General features: G+C 54.6%; 1 protein-coding gene and 1 long non-coding RNA gene across 14 annotated transcripts in view; one reads left to right on the top strand and one right to left on the bottom strand.

Annotated features, from left to right (window-relative positions):
• LOC139080981 (uncharacterized) overlaps positions 1–588 on the bottom strand; it is a 14,083-nt gene extending 13,495 nt beyond the window's left edge. The window contains exon 1 of one of the 2 annotated variants that reach the window (XR_011535877.1): positions 298–588. This is a non-coding gene — a long non-coding RNA (uncharacterized lncRNA). The remainder of the gene's footprint in view (positions 1–297) is intronic. The other variant, XR_011535876.1, reaches the window with a different exon arrangement.
• Positions 570–15,552, top strand: ZMYM3 (zinc finger MYM-type containing 3). Of its 12 annotated transcripts, none has more exons than XM_070604078.1 (25): positions 570–636; positions 2,030–2,715; positions 3,668–3,711; positions 4,040–4,112; positions 4,550–4,844; positions 5,080–5,257; positions 5,609–5,827; positions 6,118–6,268; positions 6,502–6,617; positions 6,778–6,864; positions 6,995–7,145; positions 7,400–7,572; positions 7,757–7,922; positions 8,576–8,673; positions 8,756–8,918; positions 9,195–9,307; positions 9,448–9,622; positions 9,806–9,952; positions 10,438–10,541; positions 10,867–11,035; positions 11,373–11,524; positions 12,109–12,223; positions 12,780–13,034; positions 13,853–13,970; positions 14,076–15,552. In XM_070604078.1, the coding sequence occupies exons 2-25, from the start codon at positions 2,049–2,051 to the stop codon at positions 14,266–14,268; spliced, it is 4,122 nt and encodes a 1,373-aa protein (XP_070460179.1). In that variant the 5' UTR covers positions 570–636; positions 2,030–2,048; the 3' UTR covers positions 14,269–15,552. The 12 variants fall into 12 exon arrangements, with proteins under 12 accessions (XP_070460179.1, XP_070460177.1, XP_070460184.1 ...); XM_070604076.1 differs by having other exon boundaries at positions 9,192–9,307; XM_070604083.1 differs by having other exon boundaries at positions 574–636; positions 4,046–4,112.

Here is a 15,552-nt window from a genome sequence, read left to right as displayed (position 1 = left end):
ACACCCACACGCTAAGGACCTTCCAGGAGGGGGAGCGTGTGCGCGCGCGCGTGCGTGCTCGTGCATATGAGAGGCAGAGACAGAGACGGAGACAAAAAGAGATCGGGAGAGAGAGTGCGCGCCAAGGAGAGAGAGAGAGCGAGGAAAGAGACAAGGACAGAGAGAGAGAGGGAGGGAGAGAGACAGAGACAGACAGAGAAAGGGGGAAGAGCTATTGGCCTTGGTGAGAAAAACTACTGAAGAGAGAACGCAGAGAGCTCCTGCAGGAAGACTCAGGGAGAAGATCCCAGAACTTACCCTAAGACCGTTGAGGGAGTGGGGGGAGTGTCTTTGCAGGACTGGTTTTGGGGTCATCAGGCAGTAACGGTTACTGCAAAGGCGTTGTCACTGAGCCAGAGCCATTTAACCCGCCCTGGGTGGCTGGAGACCCAGCTTAAGACACCCCACAACTGTGACTCTCAGAATGGTTAGGGGGCCCGAGGTTGCAGACAAGGGGAGGAGGGGCACGTGAGGGCTGGGTCCCTGCCTGCCCCCTCCGCTGTCACTCATTACCCCAACAGTCGCCCAGGGGGCGGGCCCCGGAGAGGTGGGGTTGGGGGGAGGGTAATCTTGGCAGGCGCCTGCTGCATGGCGTAGGTAGGGACTGTTGAGGGGGGCGGACGCCGGGGGGTTGAACACGAGTGGGAAGCGAAGAGAGACACGGGGAGGGGGAGGGGTCCGGGAACCATTTGAATGAGAGGAGGGGATCACGGGTAGAGTGGGCTCCAGGAGGTAGGGCGGGCACGGGTGTGAAGGGGCCAGACTCTTGAACCAGGTAAGGGAAGCAGGTGCGTAGAACTGCTTTTTGTGGGTTAGTGTACTCGGCCCTTCGGTGGAAAGGGGGTGCCGCCTCTCCCGGGGGCAGGCTTGAAGGCTCCAGAGGCTATCTTTTCCTCCTCAACTAACGGGGCCCCGGGCGGGGGCTCAAGCTCCATCTCCAACGACTGTGCTCCACTCCGCAATTTCCAGGCAGCCACTGGGCTGGGAGTCTCGCGCCGGGGGCCGGCGCTGTCTCGCGAGCCCCCTCCTCGAGCCAGCCAATGGGGTTGGTTGCTGGCGCCGCCCGCCCGCCTGGTGCAGAGCGCTGGGCGCTGTGAGCGGCGCTGCCATTTAAAGGGGCCGCGACCCCTGTCCCGGCTGCTAGGGAGGGAGGTGGAGAAGGAGCGCGGGGCCGTCGCTGTCTGCAGTTCTAGGCTTGTAGCCGTTACACTAACCCTGCCTCAGGTAGGGGTCGGGCCTGATCAAGCCGAACCGAACCTGCAGGCGGGATCTCGCAGTAGCCGGGAGGGGGGTCTGAGGAGAGATCGTAGCTCCAAAATGTCTTCCTGTAAATGCCTGAGGTGGGGGGTGGGCAACAGGAGAAGGAGGAACTGGGGGAGCAGTGGGAAAGGGGGACGGAGCTGAGGAAGTGGGCGACCCTGAAAGGTAACTGGGGGGGAGGGGTTAGGAAGGGCAGTTTGTGGGGGCGAGGAAAGGGCTGAGGGAAGACCGTGCAACGCGGGGGGGGGGGGTGGGGCCAGACAGGGTGGGTAAAGACTGAGGAGCTGGGGGGCTCTAGGAGAGAGGGGAGGGGATAGAAACTGAGATCGCGGGGGCGGGAGAGGCTCCTGGTGGCAACGGCCCTGGGAGACTCTAAGGGGGCGTTCAGCCCGAGTTGGGGGGGTAAAAGGTAAGGGGGGGAGGGGAACTGGGAGTTGCAGTGGGGTGGCGGGGCAGGCGGGCGGGTGGAACGACCGACTGCCTGGACCGACTGCCTGGCGACTGTGGGCACAGGGCCAGGGTGGGAACGCCTCTCCCCACAGGGGGCGCTGTATGTGGGGGGAGGGGGGAGTGGTCTTTTGGCCTAAAGCCTGTGGCAATGCTTGTCGGTTGTGGTGGGGCTGCCCATGAGAAATCAAAGTGGATGATGGGGTGTGTCCCAGAGCCTATATAAGAAGGAATTCTGGCGAAGACCACCTCTTCCACCCCCTCTTTTACCCCTAATCTACAGCCCATATCCAGTCATCCTCATGGACCCCAGTGATTTCCCCAGTCCGTTTGACCCATTGACCCTGCCAGAGAAGCCCCTGGCTGGAGACCTTCCAGTAGACATGGAATTTGGAGAGGATCTACTGGAATCCCAGACTGCCCCAACTCGAGGATGGGCCCCCCCTGGCCCTTCTCCATCCTCAGGAGCCCTGGACCTGCTTGATACTCCTGCTGGCCTGGAGAAAGACCCTGGAGTCCTGGATGGAGCCACTGAGCTGCTGGGGCTGGGGGGGCTGCTCTATAAAGCCCCCTCCCCCCCAGAGGTGGACCATGGTCCTGAGGGGACCCTTGCATGGGATACAGGCGATCAGACCCTAGAACCTGGACCAGGGGGCCAGACCCCTGAGGTGGTGCCACCTGACCCAGGGGCTGGGGCAAATCCCTCTTCACCGGAGGGGTTACTAGAGCCTTTGGCCCCAGATTCTCCAATAACCTTGCAGTCCCCACATATTGAAGAGGAAGAGACCACCTCCATAGCTACAGGGAGAAGGGGCTCCCCTGGGCAGGAGGAGGAGCTTCCCCAAGGGCAGCCACAGAGCCCAAATGGCCCCCCCAGCCCTTCACTGGGAGAGGCTTTGGGGGATGGAATGAACAGTTCTCAGACCAAACCTGGGGGTCCTAGCCCCCCTGCACACCCTTCCTTGCCAGGTAGGTTGCCTAATCAGCCGGAGAATCAAGGGTGGGGGCAAGGAGGGGTGGCTGTGTGTTTGGGAAAGAAGTAGGGGAGAAGGAGGAGGGTGGAGAGATAAGAGTAGGGGTGTGTATGGAGAGGGAGTTGGGGGTTTGGAAGGGAGGAGTGGGGGTGTGTGGTGAAGAAGATTAAGGAAAGTAGGGGTGGGGGGAAGCTCAGCAGCCTGTAGGGGAGAAAAAGGGGTGAAATTTCAGCGGGTGGGATGGAAAGAGTGGATTTGGTGAGACAGGTTCCCTTTTTCTTACCCCAGTGGGCTTTTGGTGCCAGGGTCCTTCCTTAAGCATTTGGGGAGGACACCAGGCTTCTTGGTTCTAAGATTTTTCTAGCTGTTTTGTTCTAGATGAGAGTGGGGTTTCTGGGTTTGATGAATGATAACTAGGTCTGGAGCCACCAACAGCATAGTAATTTCAAGGGAATGATAGAAATGCAGGGCCTAGGATTGTGTCTCTGATAGGGGAAAGACAGCCTAGACTTGAACGGCTCTTGCTTCTCCCCTGTGCTGCCTAGTGGTATCCCTCTCCCAGGCTGCCACCAGGGTCTTAGGGCTTATATAACTGCCTGGGTCCAGGGGAACTTACCCATACATTAATGCTTCCTTTTCCCCTTGCTACCTTTGGGTGGTTGCGTTTGTTTTTGTTGGTAAATTATAAATTCTCGATCAAAGGTGTATTGCTGGTGGGAAGGATAGGATTTTTGGTTTTCATGGAGAATAGCTCCCCCCCCCCCCCCCGGCCGCTTAGTGCAGAGCTCTAGGTAACCCTGAGAGGGGCCCCAAGAAGCCACAGGCACTCGAGTTTTCCCTTTCAGTTTTGAGTAAGTTCTTCCCCAGGAATGGAGGCGGGGGTTGAGCCAGGGAGGGGGTGGTGAGGGCAGGCTCGAGATTTAGGCTGCTTTCTGCTTCCTTTGCAGGAGATGGCCTGACTGGGAAGGCGAGTGAGAAGCCGCCTGAAAGGGTGAGGGGGGGAGGGGATTGGAAGGAGTCTGGTTCCCCCTATAGCTCTGGGAAGGACAGACCCTTCATTTTCCCTCCCAGATGTTGTTCTGTGGAGGGTGTGTGTGAGGAGGGTTAGGAGGAGGGAGGGAGCTCTTGTGTCTACTGCTTCTTAAGGAGAAAGTCCGGCCTCCTTTTCACCCCTCCTCCTAAGGGCTGGGCCAAGGGTCCCTACTCTCCCTTCCCCCTCTCATGTCTGTATCCCACCCACCCCCAAACCCTGTACTAGTGCAGCTGGCCCTTTAGCCTGCCCCTGGTGTCAGCTTTCCTCCCCTCCCGATGTTTCCAAGGTACAGAAGAGAAGCGAGCGCGTTAGAAGAGTAGAGCCTCCAAAACCTGAGGTTGTGGATTCCACTGAGAGCAGTGAGTAGGACTTGAGGAAGTGTGACCGAGTGGGATGTGGCGGGCCATGGATCGCCTGGCTCCTGTAGCGCCGAGCCATACAGAGTGTGAAGTGCCTATCTCTGCTCTGGGTTGGCATGGGAACCAGGGGCAGTGGGGGAAATTGAAAACAAGAGCAGTGAGAATGGAGTTTCCTGTTTCAGCTATGCCATCCCTGTCCCCGAATCTTCTCACTTAGAGCCCTCCCTTCCTCTCCCTGGGAGATTACAGAGTAACTAAGGGAGAGTGACACCAGTGGCTTAAGATACCAACGTAGTGTGGGGGTTGGGAGTAAAGGCAAGAACTGTGAGGATGGGGATCCCAGTATCAGCTGCGCAGCCCGTTGGTCGTTGGTCAGGGGATGGTTGGAGACCTCCTCCCATAGCTTTTGCTCACTGCCCCTCCCCCTGCTTCCTCAGTTCCAGTGTCAGATGAGGATTCTGATGCCATGGTAGATGACCCCAACGATGAGGACTTTGTGCCATTCCGACCCCGGCGCTCTCCTCGCATGTCCCTACGCTCAAGTGTGGCACAAAGGGCTGGGCGCTCTTCGGTAGGCACCAAGATGACTTGTGCACATTGCCGGACACCACTGCAGAAGGGGCAGACGGCCTACCAGCGCAAGGGGCTGCCTCAGCTCTTCTGCTCTTCATCGTGTCTCACCACTTTCTCCAAGAAGCCCTCGGGCAAAAAGACCTGTACCTTTTGCAAGAAGTACGTGAGGTTCCCAGGGTGTGGGGGGGGGCAGGGATCAGGCTGGGAATAATGGGTGAGACAGAGACTATGTTGGCAAGAACCTAGCAGAATGGAACTGGGAGAGAGAGAGGCAGTCTAGGGAGGCGGTCTAAGAGTGTTTGGCTCTGTGGTTGCTGATCTCAGAGGAGGGGCAGCAGCTGATAAAATGAGAGGATAGTACTGAGTGAATATCCACATCCGTTCCCACCTCCAGGGAGATCTGGAACACCAAGGACTCGGTTGTGGCGCAGACTGGTTCAGGAGGCTCCTTCCATGAGTTCTGCACATCTGTCTGCCTCTCCCTGTATGAGGCCCAGCAGCAGCGCCCGATCCCCCAGTCTGGGGATCCTGCCGATGCCACTCGCTGCAGCATTTGCCAGAAGACTGGAGAGGTGAGGAAGCTCGATAGGGGCCGATGTACAGAGCCTGGCCAGCCCTGACCTGCCCCTGCAATCGTGGGGCTGCAGGGGCCAGGGCCTGTGGAAGAGGGGCGAGGGGAGGAAAGGCAGCCATCGTGAGGGAGCGTGTTGAAGGATAGAGCTTCTCCAGGTTTTGTGCAGCTGGCCTTCCTTGCCTCCCAGGACCTCACCATCAAGTCGGCAGCCTGATGTGCAGGTTGGGGGGTCCCTGGGCCCACTGTCTGCTGTGAAGGTCTAGGGTGAGGCGGGGTGGGCCGTCCTTGCATTGGGGTGGGTGGTGGTGGCCAGGCTCTGGCTCAGGGTGTGTGTGTGTGTGTGTGGCAGGTCCTGCACGAGGTCAGCAATGGCAGCGTGGTGCACCGGCTCTGCAGCGATTCTTGCTTCTCCAAATTCCGGGCCAACAAGGGACTGAAAACCAACTGTTGTGACCAGTGCGGGGCTTACATCTACACCAAGACCGGGAGCCCTGGGCCCGAGCTCCTCTTCCACGAGGGCCAACAAAAGCGGTTCTGCAACACAACCTGCTTGGGGGCGTACAAGAAGGTGGGGCCGAGGGAGTAGTGCGTTAGGGGGCTGTGGAAGGGGGTGCGGTTCCTGGGTGATAAATAAAGGTGCCTGATGGGTCGAGGGCTGGGAGGAATAAAACAAATAAAAGGGGTTTCAATTGTATCTGTTATGTTTTATTTTTGAAGCTGGCTGGTGGATACACAGGTCTTTGTTATATCATCATCTATACTTTTTTGTATGCCTGAAACATTTCATGTTTTAAAAATTTAAAAAATAAAAGTGAAGGGACAAATCCAGCCTCAGCCTCTCCTTCCCCATCCTCACAGAAAAACACACGTGTGTACCCATGTGTCTGGTGCAAGACCCTGTGTAAGAACTTTGAGATGCTATCACATGTGGATCGTAATGGCAAGACCAGCTTGTTCTGTTCCCTGTGCTGCACCACCTCTTACAAAGTGAAGCAGGCAGGGCTCACCGGTAGGTGCAAAGCCCTCTTCTCTGAGACCCCTGCTGGCCTTCCTTCTACCTCCCATACTCCCCTCTTCTAAAGTAATCCCTGCTGCCCCACCTCAGCCCCAACCACATCTTCCCGTGGATTTCCTGTTCCATCTCCACGCTGCCTTACACCTTCTGTGTGCTCTCTCTCTCTTTCTCTCTCTCTGGTTCTCTCCCTTTCTCTTTCTCTCTCTCCCTTTCTCTCTATGCCCCAGGCCCTCCCCGACCCTGCAGCTTCTGCCGCCGCAGCCTCTCTGACCCCTGTTACTACAACAAGGTTGATCGCACAGTCTACCAATTCTGCAGCCCCAGCTGCTGGACCAAGTTCCAGGTACTCCAGACCCTGGACCAGGGATAAAGGGTGTGGCGACCTAGAGAGGGTATGAGAATTGGGGTAGGTAGGCCTGGGCCGGGCAGAGAACAAGCCTGACTTCCCCTCCCCACCACCACACACATCTTGCCCCTCCCTTACTTGTCTTCCTTCCCTCCAGCGCACAAGCCCTGAGGGGGGCATTCACCTGAGCTGTCACTACTGCCACAGCCTCTTCAGTGGCAAGCCTGAGGTCTTGGACTGGCAGGTAAGACCCCCAACCCTTACCCACACCTTGCCACACAACCAGATATCTGTCTGAAGGGGTACTTCCACTTGGCTCTTGCCAAGTCCAGATGTCACAGCTCTGTCCTCCCCGCCCTGTGCCCCCATCCCAGGACCAGGTGTTCCAATTCTGCTGCCGCGATTGCTGTGAGGACTTCAAGCGGCTTCGGGGTGTGGTGTCCCAGTGTGAGCATTGCCGGCAGGAGAAGCTCCTGCATGAGAAACTCCGATTCAGTGGGGTAGAGAAGAGCTTCTGCAGCGAAGGTAAGGAATGGGGAAGGGGCAGAAGGCCCTGTACCTCATGGCTGGGGAGAATGGCGGAGAAAGGAGGAGCGCTTGGAATGTGGTCTGTGGGGCAAGGGCCTTCTGCTCAGGATGCTCTACCCCGTCCATCCTATGGCTCAGGGCACGAGAGGCTGTTACGGAGAGGCTTCAGGTGTACCACCTTGGAGAGATTGGGTCTCATGCCCATGGAGATCTCTGTGTCTCTGGACATTTCCCTCTTGCCCTCTTTCCAGGCTGTGTGCTGCTGTACAAACAGGACTTCACTAAGAAGCTGGGATTGTGCTGTATCACTTGTACTTACTGCTCCCAGACCTGCCAGCGCGGAGTCACTGAGCAACTGGACGGCAGCACCTGGGACTTCTGCAGCGAGGACTGTAAGAGCAAGTACCTGCTGTGGTACTGCAAGGTAAGGGGGCGGCACGTTAGAGAGGAGGGAAGGGTGGCAGGGAGCATGGGCTGTCAGGCTCTGATCTCCAGGGAGGGGGCTCCAGCTGGCCCAACCTCCAAGGGGAGCAGCATGGCTTATCCCAGGGCAAAGGGCCCAGCACATTCTAGGGAGGCAGGTCTGACCATCCTTTCGACACCCTCAGGCTGCCCGGTGCCATGCCTGTAAGCGCCAGGGGAAGCTGCTGGAGACCATCCACTGGCGTGGGCAGATCCGTCATTTCTGCAACCAACAGTGTCTGCTGCGCTTCTACAGCCAGCAGAACCAACCCAACTTGGATACCCAGAGTGGGCCTGAGAGCCTCCTGAACAGTGAGTCCCAGGCAGGGGGCGCACTCTCTTAGAACTGGCCTGGACTCTTCTAATCCTGGTCCCAGCCCCTCTCTTCCTCCTCTCTTGCTTTCACCTCATCCCTGACCAGAGCTCCTGGTACTGTGTTCTCTTTTAGCTTCTAGACTGTGCAGGTACTTGGGGGAGTCTTGTTTAAAGGTTCTTGGAGTTAGATTCTGCTGCTTTTCTATAAAGGATGTATTTTTAGGGATTGAGTTCCTACCCCGGTGGGATGGGGCATGTGGGAGCTGTGGTTAGTTTTCATAGAGAAGGAAGTATCAGCATAAGCTCTACCTTTAGTAAGACTGAAGACTGTTGTTATTTCTAGAATGTTACCCCAGCCCACTCCAGGGGTACCGAACTCCTGAGGGCCATCTACATGGAAAATCTCAAATTATGGATTATTGGGGAAACTGTAATATTTCTCATTCTTCTTGGCAGCCAGGAGCAAAGAATCTTCTTGGCCACTGTTGCTGGGGCCTAGGGAAGACTAGGTCTGGGATGATGTGGAGGGGAAATTCTAGACTTCCCATTCCCATTTGGTGTACCTCTTAATGAAGCTCTCCTGGAACAGGGGTGAGGAAAATGGAGAGCTAGTTCCTCAGATTAGAGCATTCATTTTTTTTGGTCTACAGGTCAGTCTCCTGAATCGAAGCCCCAGACACCCTCTCAAACCAAAGTGGAGAATAGCAACACCGTGAAGACTCCAGAGGAAAATGGGAATCTGGGCAAGGTCAGGGCACAAGCCAAGGGGAAGGATGGTCTCGGAGAAGGGTACCACAGTTGGCAGCACTAACATTCCTCTGTCTCTGTAGATCCCTGTGAAGACCCGATCTGCTCCTACTGCTCCCACCCCTCCTCCACCCCCACCACCCCCAGCAACACCCCGCAAAAATAAAGCTGCCATGTGTAAGCCACTGATGCAGAATCGGGGGATCTCCTGCAAGGTGGAGATGAAATCCAAAGGGAGTCAGACAGGTGAGCCAGGGTACCTGGATGCCACAAGCTGTATTCCATAGTCCTAGGCCTTCAGCCCTGTGCCAGGGAGCTAGATAAGGGGGTTTCTTGGGTGGCTGAAACATCATGTGTATTATCCTAGAATCACAGAATTGTCTCTCAGCATTTGGCTCAAGGGCAGTTTTGTGACACTGAGCATGTGTTAGAGCTTTTAGGGGTGACGAGCTAGCATCAGGTCCTGGGTCAGGCGTGACCCATCTAGCAGGGGCTCTGAGAAGATCCCTTTCTTGTCAGCAGAAGAGTGGAAGCCACAGGTGATCGTGCTGCCCATCCCAGTGCCCATCTTTGTGCCAGTGCCTATGCATCTATACTGCCAGAAAGTCCCGGTGCCTTTCTCAATGCCTATCCCGGTAAGTGTCCCTGCCCGTCCTGGCAGGATCCTCCTTTACCTTTCCAGGATTGAGACCTACCTCTCCCCCTTACTCTCACCAGCTATCACTTGCATCCACTAGTATGGTTCTTGGCGTTCAGTTGGGATTTGTGCCTCCAGGTGCCTGTGCCCATGTTCCTGCCCACTACCTTGGAGAGCACAGACAAGATTGTGGAGACTATTGAGGAGCTGAAGGTGAAGATCCCTTCCAACCCCTTGGAGGCCGACATCCTGGCTATGGCAGAAATGATTGCAGAAGCTGAAGAGTTAGACAAGGCCTCATCTGACCTTTGTGGTATGCCATGGACAGCAGCAATGAAGGAGACAGGGCGCTACCAGTCTGTCTCTGCTGAAGGGGGCGGAGAGTGGTGATTTTGGTGCCTCGTGGGATGAGGGAATCATTGGGATTAGCCCCTGAAAGCCCGTGAAGGCGCTAGGCAGGAGCTGCAGTGACTAAGCCTGCTTCTCTGCCTCCCAGATCTTGTGAGCAACCAGAGTGCAGAGGGACTTCTGGAAGACTGCGACCTGTTTGGACCGGCTCGAGATGATGTCCTGGCCATGGCTGTCAAGATGGCCAATGTCTTAGATGAGCCTGGGCAAGACTTGGAGGCGGATTTCCCCAAGAGTGAGTAGGATTAGAGGCGTGCCCACTGAGTACAGTAGCATTTGTGCCATCAGGAAAGGAGTGTTGCTTGTGACCCTGAGCATGACCCTAAACAGTGCTCCTTATGACCCTGTGCTAGGGGCCTCTCAGAGGGAGCAGTGCCAGAGATACTGGGACAGGTGCACTCTTTTATACTTGTCCTGTTTTTTGTGTGTTTGTGTTTTTAAAAAATTTTTAGTTGTGGTAAAAAGCACATAACATCAAATGTACCATCTTAACCATGTTTCAGCGTACAGTTCAGTAGTGTTACAAACATTCCCATTGTTGTGAGTTTCTGTGTGCCTCTGAGCATGTTCTTGGTATAGCTTTGCTGGTTCCTGTTGAGTACAATGCAGCTGTCTGGGAGGCTCATCTCAGGTCACGTGGGCAAGTAGCAGAGTGGGGTGGAAAGACTGCAGGGTTGAGATCTTAAAAAATTGATTTCTGCTTCCTTTCCTCTCTAACAGATCCTTTGGACATTAACCCCAGCGTAGACTTCCTCTTTGATTGTGGCCTGGTAGGGCCTGAGGATGTGTCTACTGAACAAGACCTACCCCGAACCATGAGGAAGGTGAGGGCTGGGGCTGCTAAGTCAGCAGAAGAGAGATGGAGACTCAAAAGGCAGGGAGGACTCTCACAGCCGAGTCAGCAGCCTTAGTTTGATCTTCTCTGACCTCCTTTCTCTGCCACTGTGGATACTGATATATAGTCAAACTTTGCTCTCCTCCCAGTTCACAAGGTCATCAGAGCTGTTCCTGGGAATCTGTGCTGTGGAAGTTTACTGTGTTCTTACATCAGTCCCCGCCCCCTGCCCCCCGCCCCAGTGGTAAACACTGTCCTGACTGGCTTCCGTGGTGCCCCTGGCCTTATCTCTACCCCCTTCTCTTCCCCTCCAGGGTCAAAAGCGACTGGTGCTGTCGGAGAGCTGTTCCCGGGACTCCATGAGCAGCCAGCCTAGCTGTACTGGACTCAACTATTCCTATGGCGTCAATGCTTGGAAGTGCTGGGTGCAGTCAAAATACGCCAATGGAGAAACCAGCAAGGGTGATGAGCTGCGCTTTGGCCGTAAGTACCTAAGTACCAAGGGAAAGGAGGCAGGAAAAGGAGGTAGGAATGGGGTGGAGGAGGGGAAGGGGAGGAGGGGCAGGGCTGTGATTCAGCTGAAGATGTCTAGGAGTGATAAGGCTGTGATGACTTAAGGGTCTCCTGTGAAGATGGGAAGGAGTTATAGAATAAGTGGAGGTGCTGTCGAGGTTTCAAGGCTGAGGGCTCTTTTTGTGATTGATGGGTTTGTTGTGGAGCTGGACGTGACTAAGGGAAGAAGGGGTTAATGTGGAGCGAAATGAAATTCTCCATGTGGAATTTCCTTAATCCCATCCACCTCTACTACATATCACTGCAGCCAAACCTATGCGTATCAAAGAGGATATTCTGGCCTGCTCAGCTGCTGAGCTCAACTACGGTCTGGCCCAGTTTGTGAGAGAAATCACTCGACCCAACGGCGAACGATATGAACCTGACAGTATCTACTACCTGTGTCTTGGCATCCAACAGGTACCCCTTACACACTGCCTCACTTGCTGTCACTCAGCATAGTAGGCAGGGTCCCACCAGAAATGATTCTGTCCCACTCCCTGTTCCTCACCTTGTCTCCTACCCTGAGCGGGCAGCTTGCCTTTCATCTGCTACTCCAGACAGGACAAGATATATCAATACTCTTCTAAAATCAAAGCTGCATTCCAGGACTGTTGGCCAAGGGGCAGTCTTCATTGCTCTCTGGGTCCTCATTGTAATCTTCAAATCCATTCTAGGAGGGGAGGGATGGGTAGAGCTTGGCTCCTTGAATGGTGGGGTAATTTTTAGTTCCTACTGGGAGCCCTGCGTTACCTAACAAGGGGCCTGGGCTTGTGAAGAACCAGGTGTGCCACATCTCCTCCAAGCCTCCTCCTCTTCCAGCAAGGCCTCAGTGCCTCAGAGTTGTAGGTGTACCTGGGGAAAAGCACTATGGTTCTAATCAAGCACTTGTTGCCCATCATCTCCTAATTACCAAGGTCACCATGCGTGGGGCCTTTGGCATCATTGTCTTTCCTCTACGACCTAGAGTCTAGCTTTATGTGTGTCTGTTTTTCTTCTTCCAGTACTTGCTGGAAAATAACCGAATGGTGAACATTTTCACGGACCTTTACTACCTGACTTTCGTTCAAGAACTCAACAAGTCTCTGAGTACCTGGCAGCCCACACTCCTCCCCAACAGTAAGGGATGGGGACTTAGCAACCCCTACATCCTTTCCTCCATTTTTCCAATACACCGTTCCAAGAGTCCTGGGCTGTTTGGTCTGCCGCTCTTCACAAAGGGTCTGAGGGCAGGAGCATGTAGCTGGGTGCCTCAAGGGTTTAGAGCTAGAGGAGCCAGAGCCCCGTCCTTGAACATGAGGAGGGGCTCAAGACTTACGTCTGAAGAACTATGTCTGGGACCAAAAAAGATGGCCTGGGTTTGGGTGGTAGTTGAAGGAACGCAGGAAGCAGTTGTGGGACTCGTCAAGGTGTACATCTACCTGCCTATGATTTGAGGGTGGTAAGGGAAGCTCCGAGTGCAGGGGGAAACTCAAAAAACAAACCATCAAGCAAAACAAAACCAAACCGTCCAGTCCTACTGTGTAGCGTAGCAGGATGTCAGGGTTTTATATACAAGTCATTTACCAAATGAGTATGGTGTGGTAAATGCTGTGAGCAGGGCGTGTGGGATCAGAAGTGGTCGGGTTTGGGTAGTCGATAACTCCTGACCGACCTCGCCCCTTGACCTTTGCAGATACCGTGTTCTCCCGAGTGGAGGAGGAGCACCTCTGGGAGTGTAAGCAGCTGGGAGTCTACTCGCCCTTTGTCCTTCTCAACACCCTCATGTTCTTCAACACTAAGTTTTTTGGGCTGCAGACAGCTGAGGAACACATGCAGCTCTCCTTCACCAATGTGGTGCGGCAGTCCCGCAAGTGTACCACCCCTCGGGGCACCACCAAGGTGGTGAGCATCCGCTACTACGCCCCAGTTCGCCAGAGGAAAGGGCGAGGTACGAGGCTGCCCCTTCCTTTGCTTTCCCCTCCGTCTCTGCTTTCCCCTCCCATGCCCCACCGTAGCTGCCAGGTTGGCCCTCTTCTTTACCACTAGCTTCCCTAGCCTTCCGTTCCTGCATTTGCAAAAAGGGTGAAAACAGCTGGTCCTTCAGTATCACGGGCAGTAGCTGTTACATGAATATGAGGTCACTCAGCTGCCTATTTCCAGCTTTTCCTCATTTCAAGGCAATTAACTTACTTGCCTACTTTTTTGGGGCTTGGTGGACAGGTAGGAAGCTGTTGGGTGGGCTTGACTGTGGTGGAGAGTTGACAGGGTGAATAACAGGCTTTCCATAGTTCTTTGCTATTGGGCGTAACGGGAACCGCACCTTGGTTTCCATTCTGATGCTGGAATCCTGTCCCATCTGAGTGCAGTTCCCAAGGTCCCTTCTCTGGACCTGAGCCTCCACCTGGACTAATGTGCTGGGGGCTGGGGCCATCACTGTTTATCTCGGAAGGCAAGCCCGACCTCGCAATAGGGTCTGTTTTGTCAGTTTGTTTGTATAACTTCTGAGATCACCTCTTCAGGAAATCAGCTTGGTGGAGATTGTAAAGAGAGGCTCTAGCAGTGAGAATTAGGGAGGAGTGCAGAGATAACCCTTAAGGACGTTTGGTTGGTGTGGGCAGACCGACCGACTCTTCTTCTGCCCTTATGTCTTTATGAGACTGTACTTTGAGTCCTGAGGCCTTCCCCCTGTGCCCTGGGCTGTGCTCTTGGAGGTGGCTTGTTGAGACTGTACTTTTAATGAGTCTGTGTCATTTGCCTCCTCTGCAGACACGGGTCCTGGGAAACGGAAGAGAGAAGATGAAGCCCCTATCTTAGAGCAGCGTGAGAACCGCATGAATCCCCTTCGCTGCCCTGTCAAGTTCTATGAATTCTATCTCTCAAAATGGTGAGTCGGCGGGTTTGCAGGAATGGCCTTAGCACAGGGCCCCAAGGGACCTGCTTTGCCTTGGTACTGATCTCTGTTCTACCACTCCCACCCCCACCATTGCAGTCCTGAAAGCCTCCGGACTCGCAACGATGTGTTCTACCTGCAACCTGAGCGGTCCTGCATCGCTGAGTCACCTCTCTGGTACTCTGTGATCCCCATGGACCGCAGCATGTTGGAGAGTATGCTCAATCGCATTCTGGCTGTGCGTGAGATATACGAGGAGCTGGGTCGTCCTGGGGAGGAAGACCTGGACTGAGCCCATGTGCTATCCGTATCCATCTTTCACACCAGTGTCTGTCCTGTGGCCACATCCCACAGGGCAACTGGTCCAGGAACCAATGCTACTCATTCTGAAGGGCCCTCACTGCCCTTTTCTACTCATCCATTCCCTGCCTTCCCTAGGAACCCCTGGCTTTTACCTTCTTCCGTACCACTTGACAACCACGGGGCCCCAGTCCTCTGTATTCAAGGGCTGGTCTCCAGTGATGGGCAAAAGCCAGCTAGGCCATTTTCTTTATGCTTCAGAGTAAGCCCCTTCTCCTGGGGCCAGACTCTGGGTAGAGTGTTAATAGCTCTGGTGATCCTGTTGGCTTTGGGTTTCCTGACCCACCTCACATAGGTAAAGCCCCTTGTTCCTAGGTTTGGCCAAGGGAAGAACCCAGCTGCCTTCTCTGCCCTGTGCCCACTCCCTTCTTTACTCTTCCCCAGCACCACACTCAAGAGTCTTGTATGAAAGATACGAAAGAAACTATGGAAGTAACGAGGGGACCATTTACCTAAAACACAGAGCTTAGACACTCTTCCCCTCCTGTGAGATAACTGGTTGTTGGAACCCCCTTGCCACCTTGTTCCCCCTCCCCACTCCTGCAAGCACCAACCCTTGGTGCTGCAATTTAAAAACTTCCAAATGCTTTCTTTTCCTCAAAGGCAGAGAATGACTCTAAGTATGGGGAGCAGACTCCTGTCCCCTTGGTTTATGTGTTTGTCTCTCTCTGCCATCTTAGGTTGGCATGAGCCATGGTGTCAACATGCTTAGCCCCTTTCTGTAACTGCCTCCCTTTAGTTCAATGGACAGAGTTCCCAAGGCAAAAACTACCTTCTGACTTGGGTTGGGGCTGGGTTCCCCGCTCTCGTTCTTCCCCCATCATAAGAGCCAGGCCAAGCCTGTGGGGGCCCTGGGTCATGCAGGATGGGATCTGTGGTCAAAAGATAGGTGAGGAGCTGTGGGCATGGGTCTGCCCCGATTGCCTACATTTTCTCTCTTCCCCATCTTGCCTTTGTAGTTCCAGACAACTATTAGAGTCCGGCAAAGGGGGTACCCAGTTCTTTCCCTGTTGGCTTTGCTGTTCCCCAGCCTCCTTTTTGTGTTTTTATAACTGTCACCAGTTTAGCCACTGTTTAAATTGTATATATTGTCCTGAGGCGCCTGGCCTGTCCCTTCAGTGAGCCATGCCCGCCCTTGTGTTCTAGTGAGAAGCTGTTGTCACGACTAACCTTCTGTCTCTGGAATTGTTTGTTTCAAATAAAGAGTTAAAATAGT

This window comes from Equus przewalskii, chromosome X (genome assembly GCF_037783145.1).
Source record: "Equus przewalskii isolate Varuska chromosome X, EquPr2, whole genome shotgun sequence".
Classification (NCBI taxonomy): Eukaryota; Metazoa; Chordata; class Mammalia; order Perissodactyla; family Equidae; genus Equus; species Equus przewalskii.
This window is presented reverse-complemented; position numbering and strand designations above follow the sequence as displayed.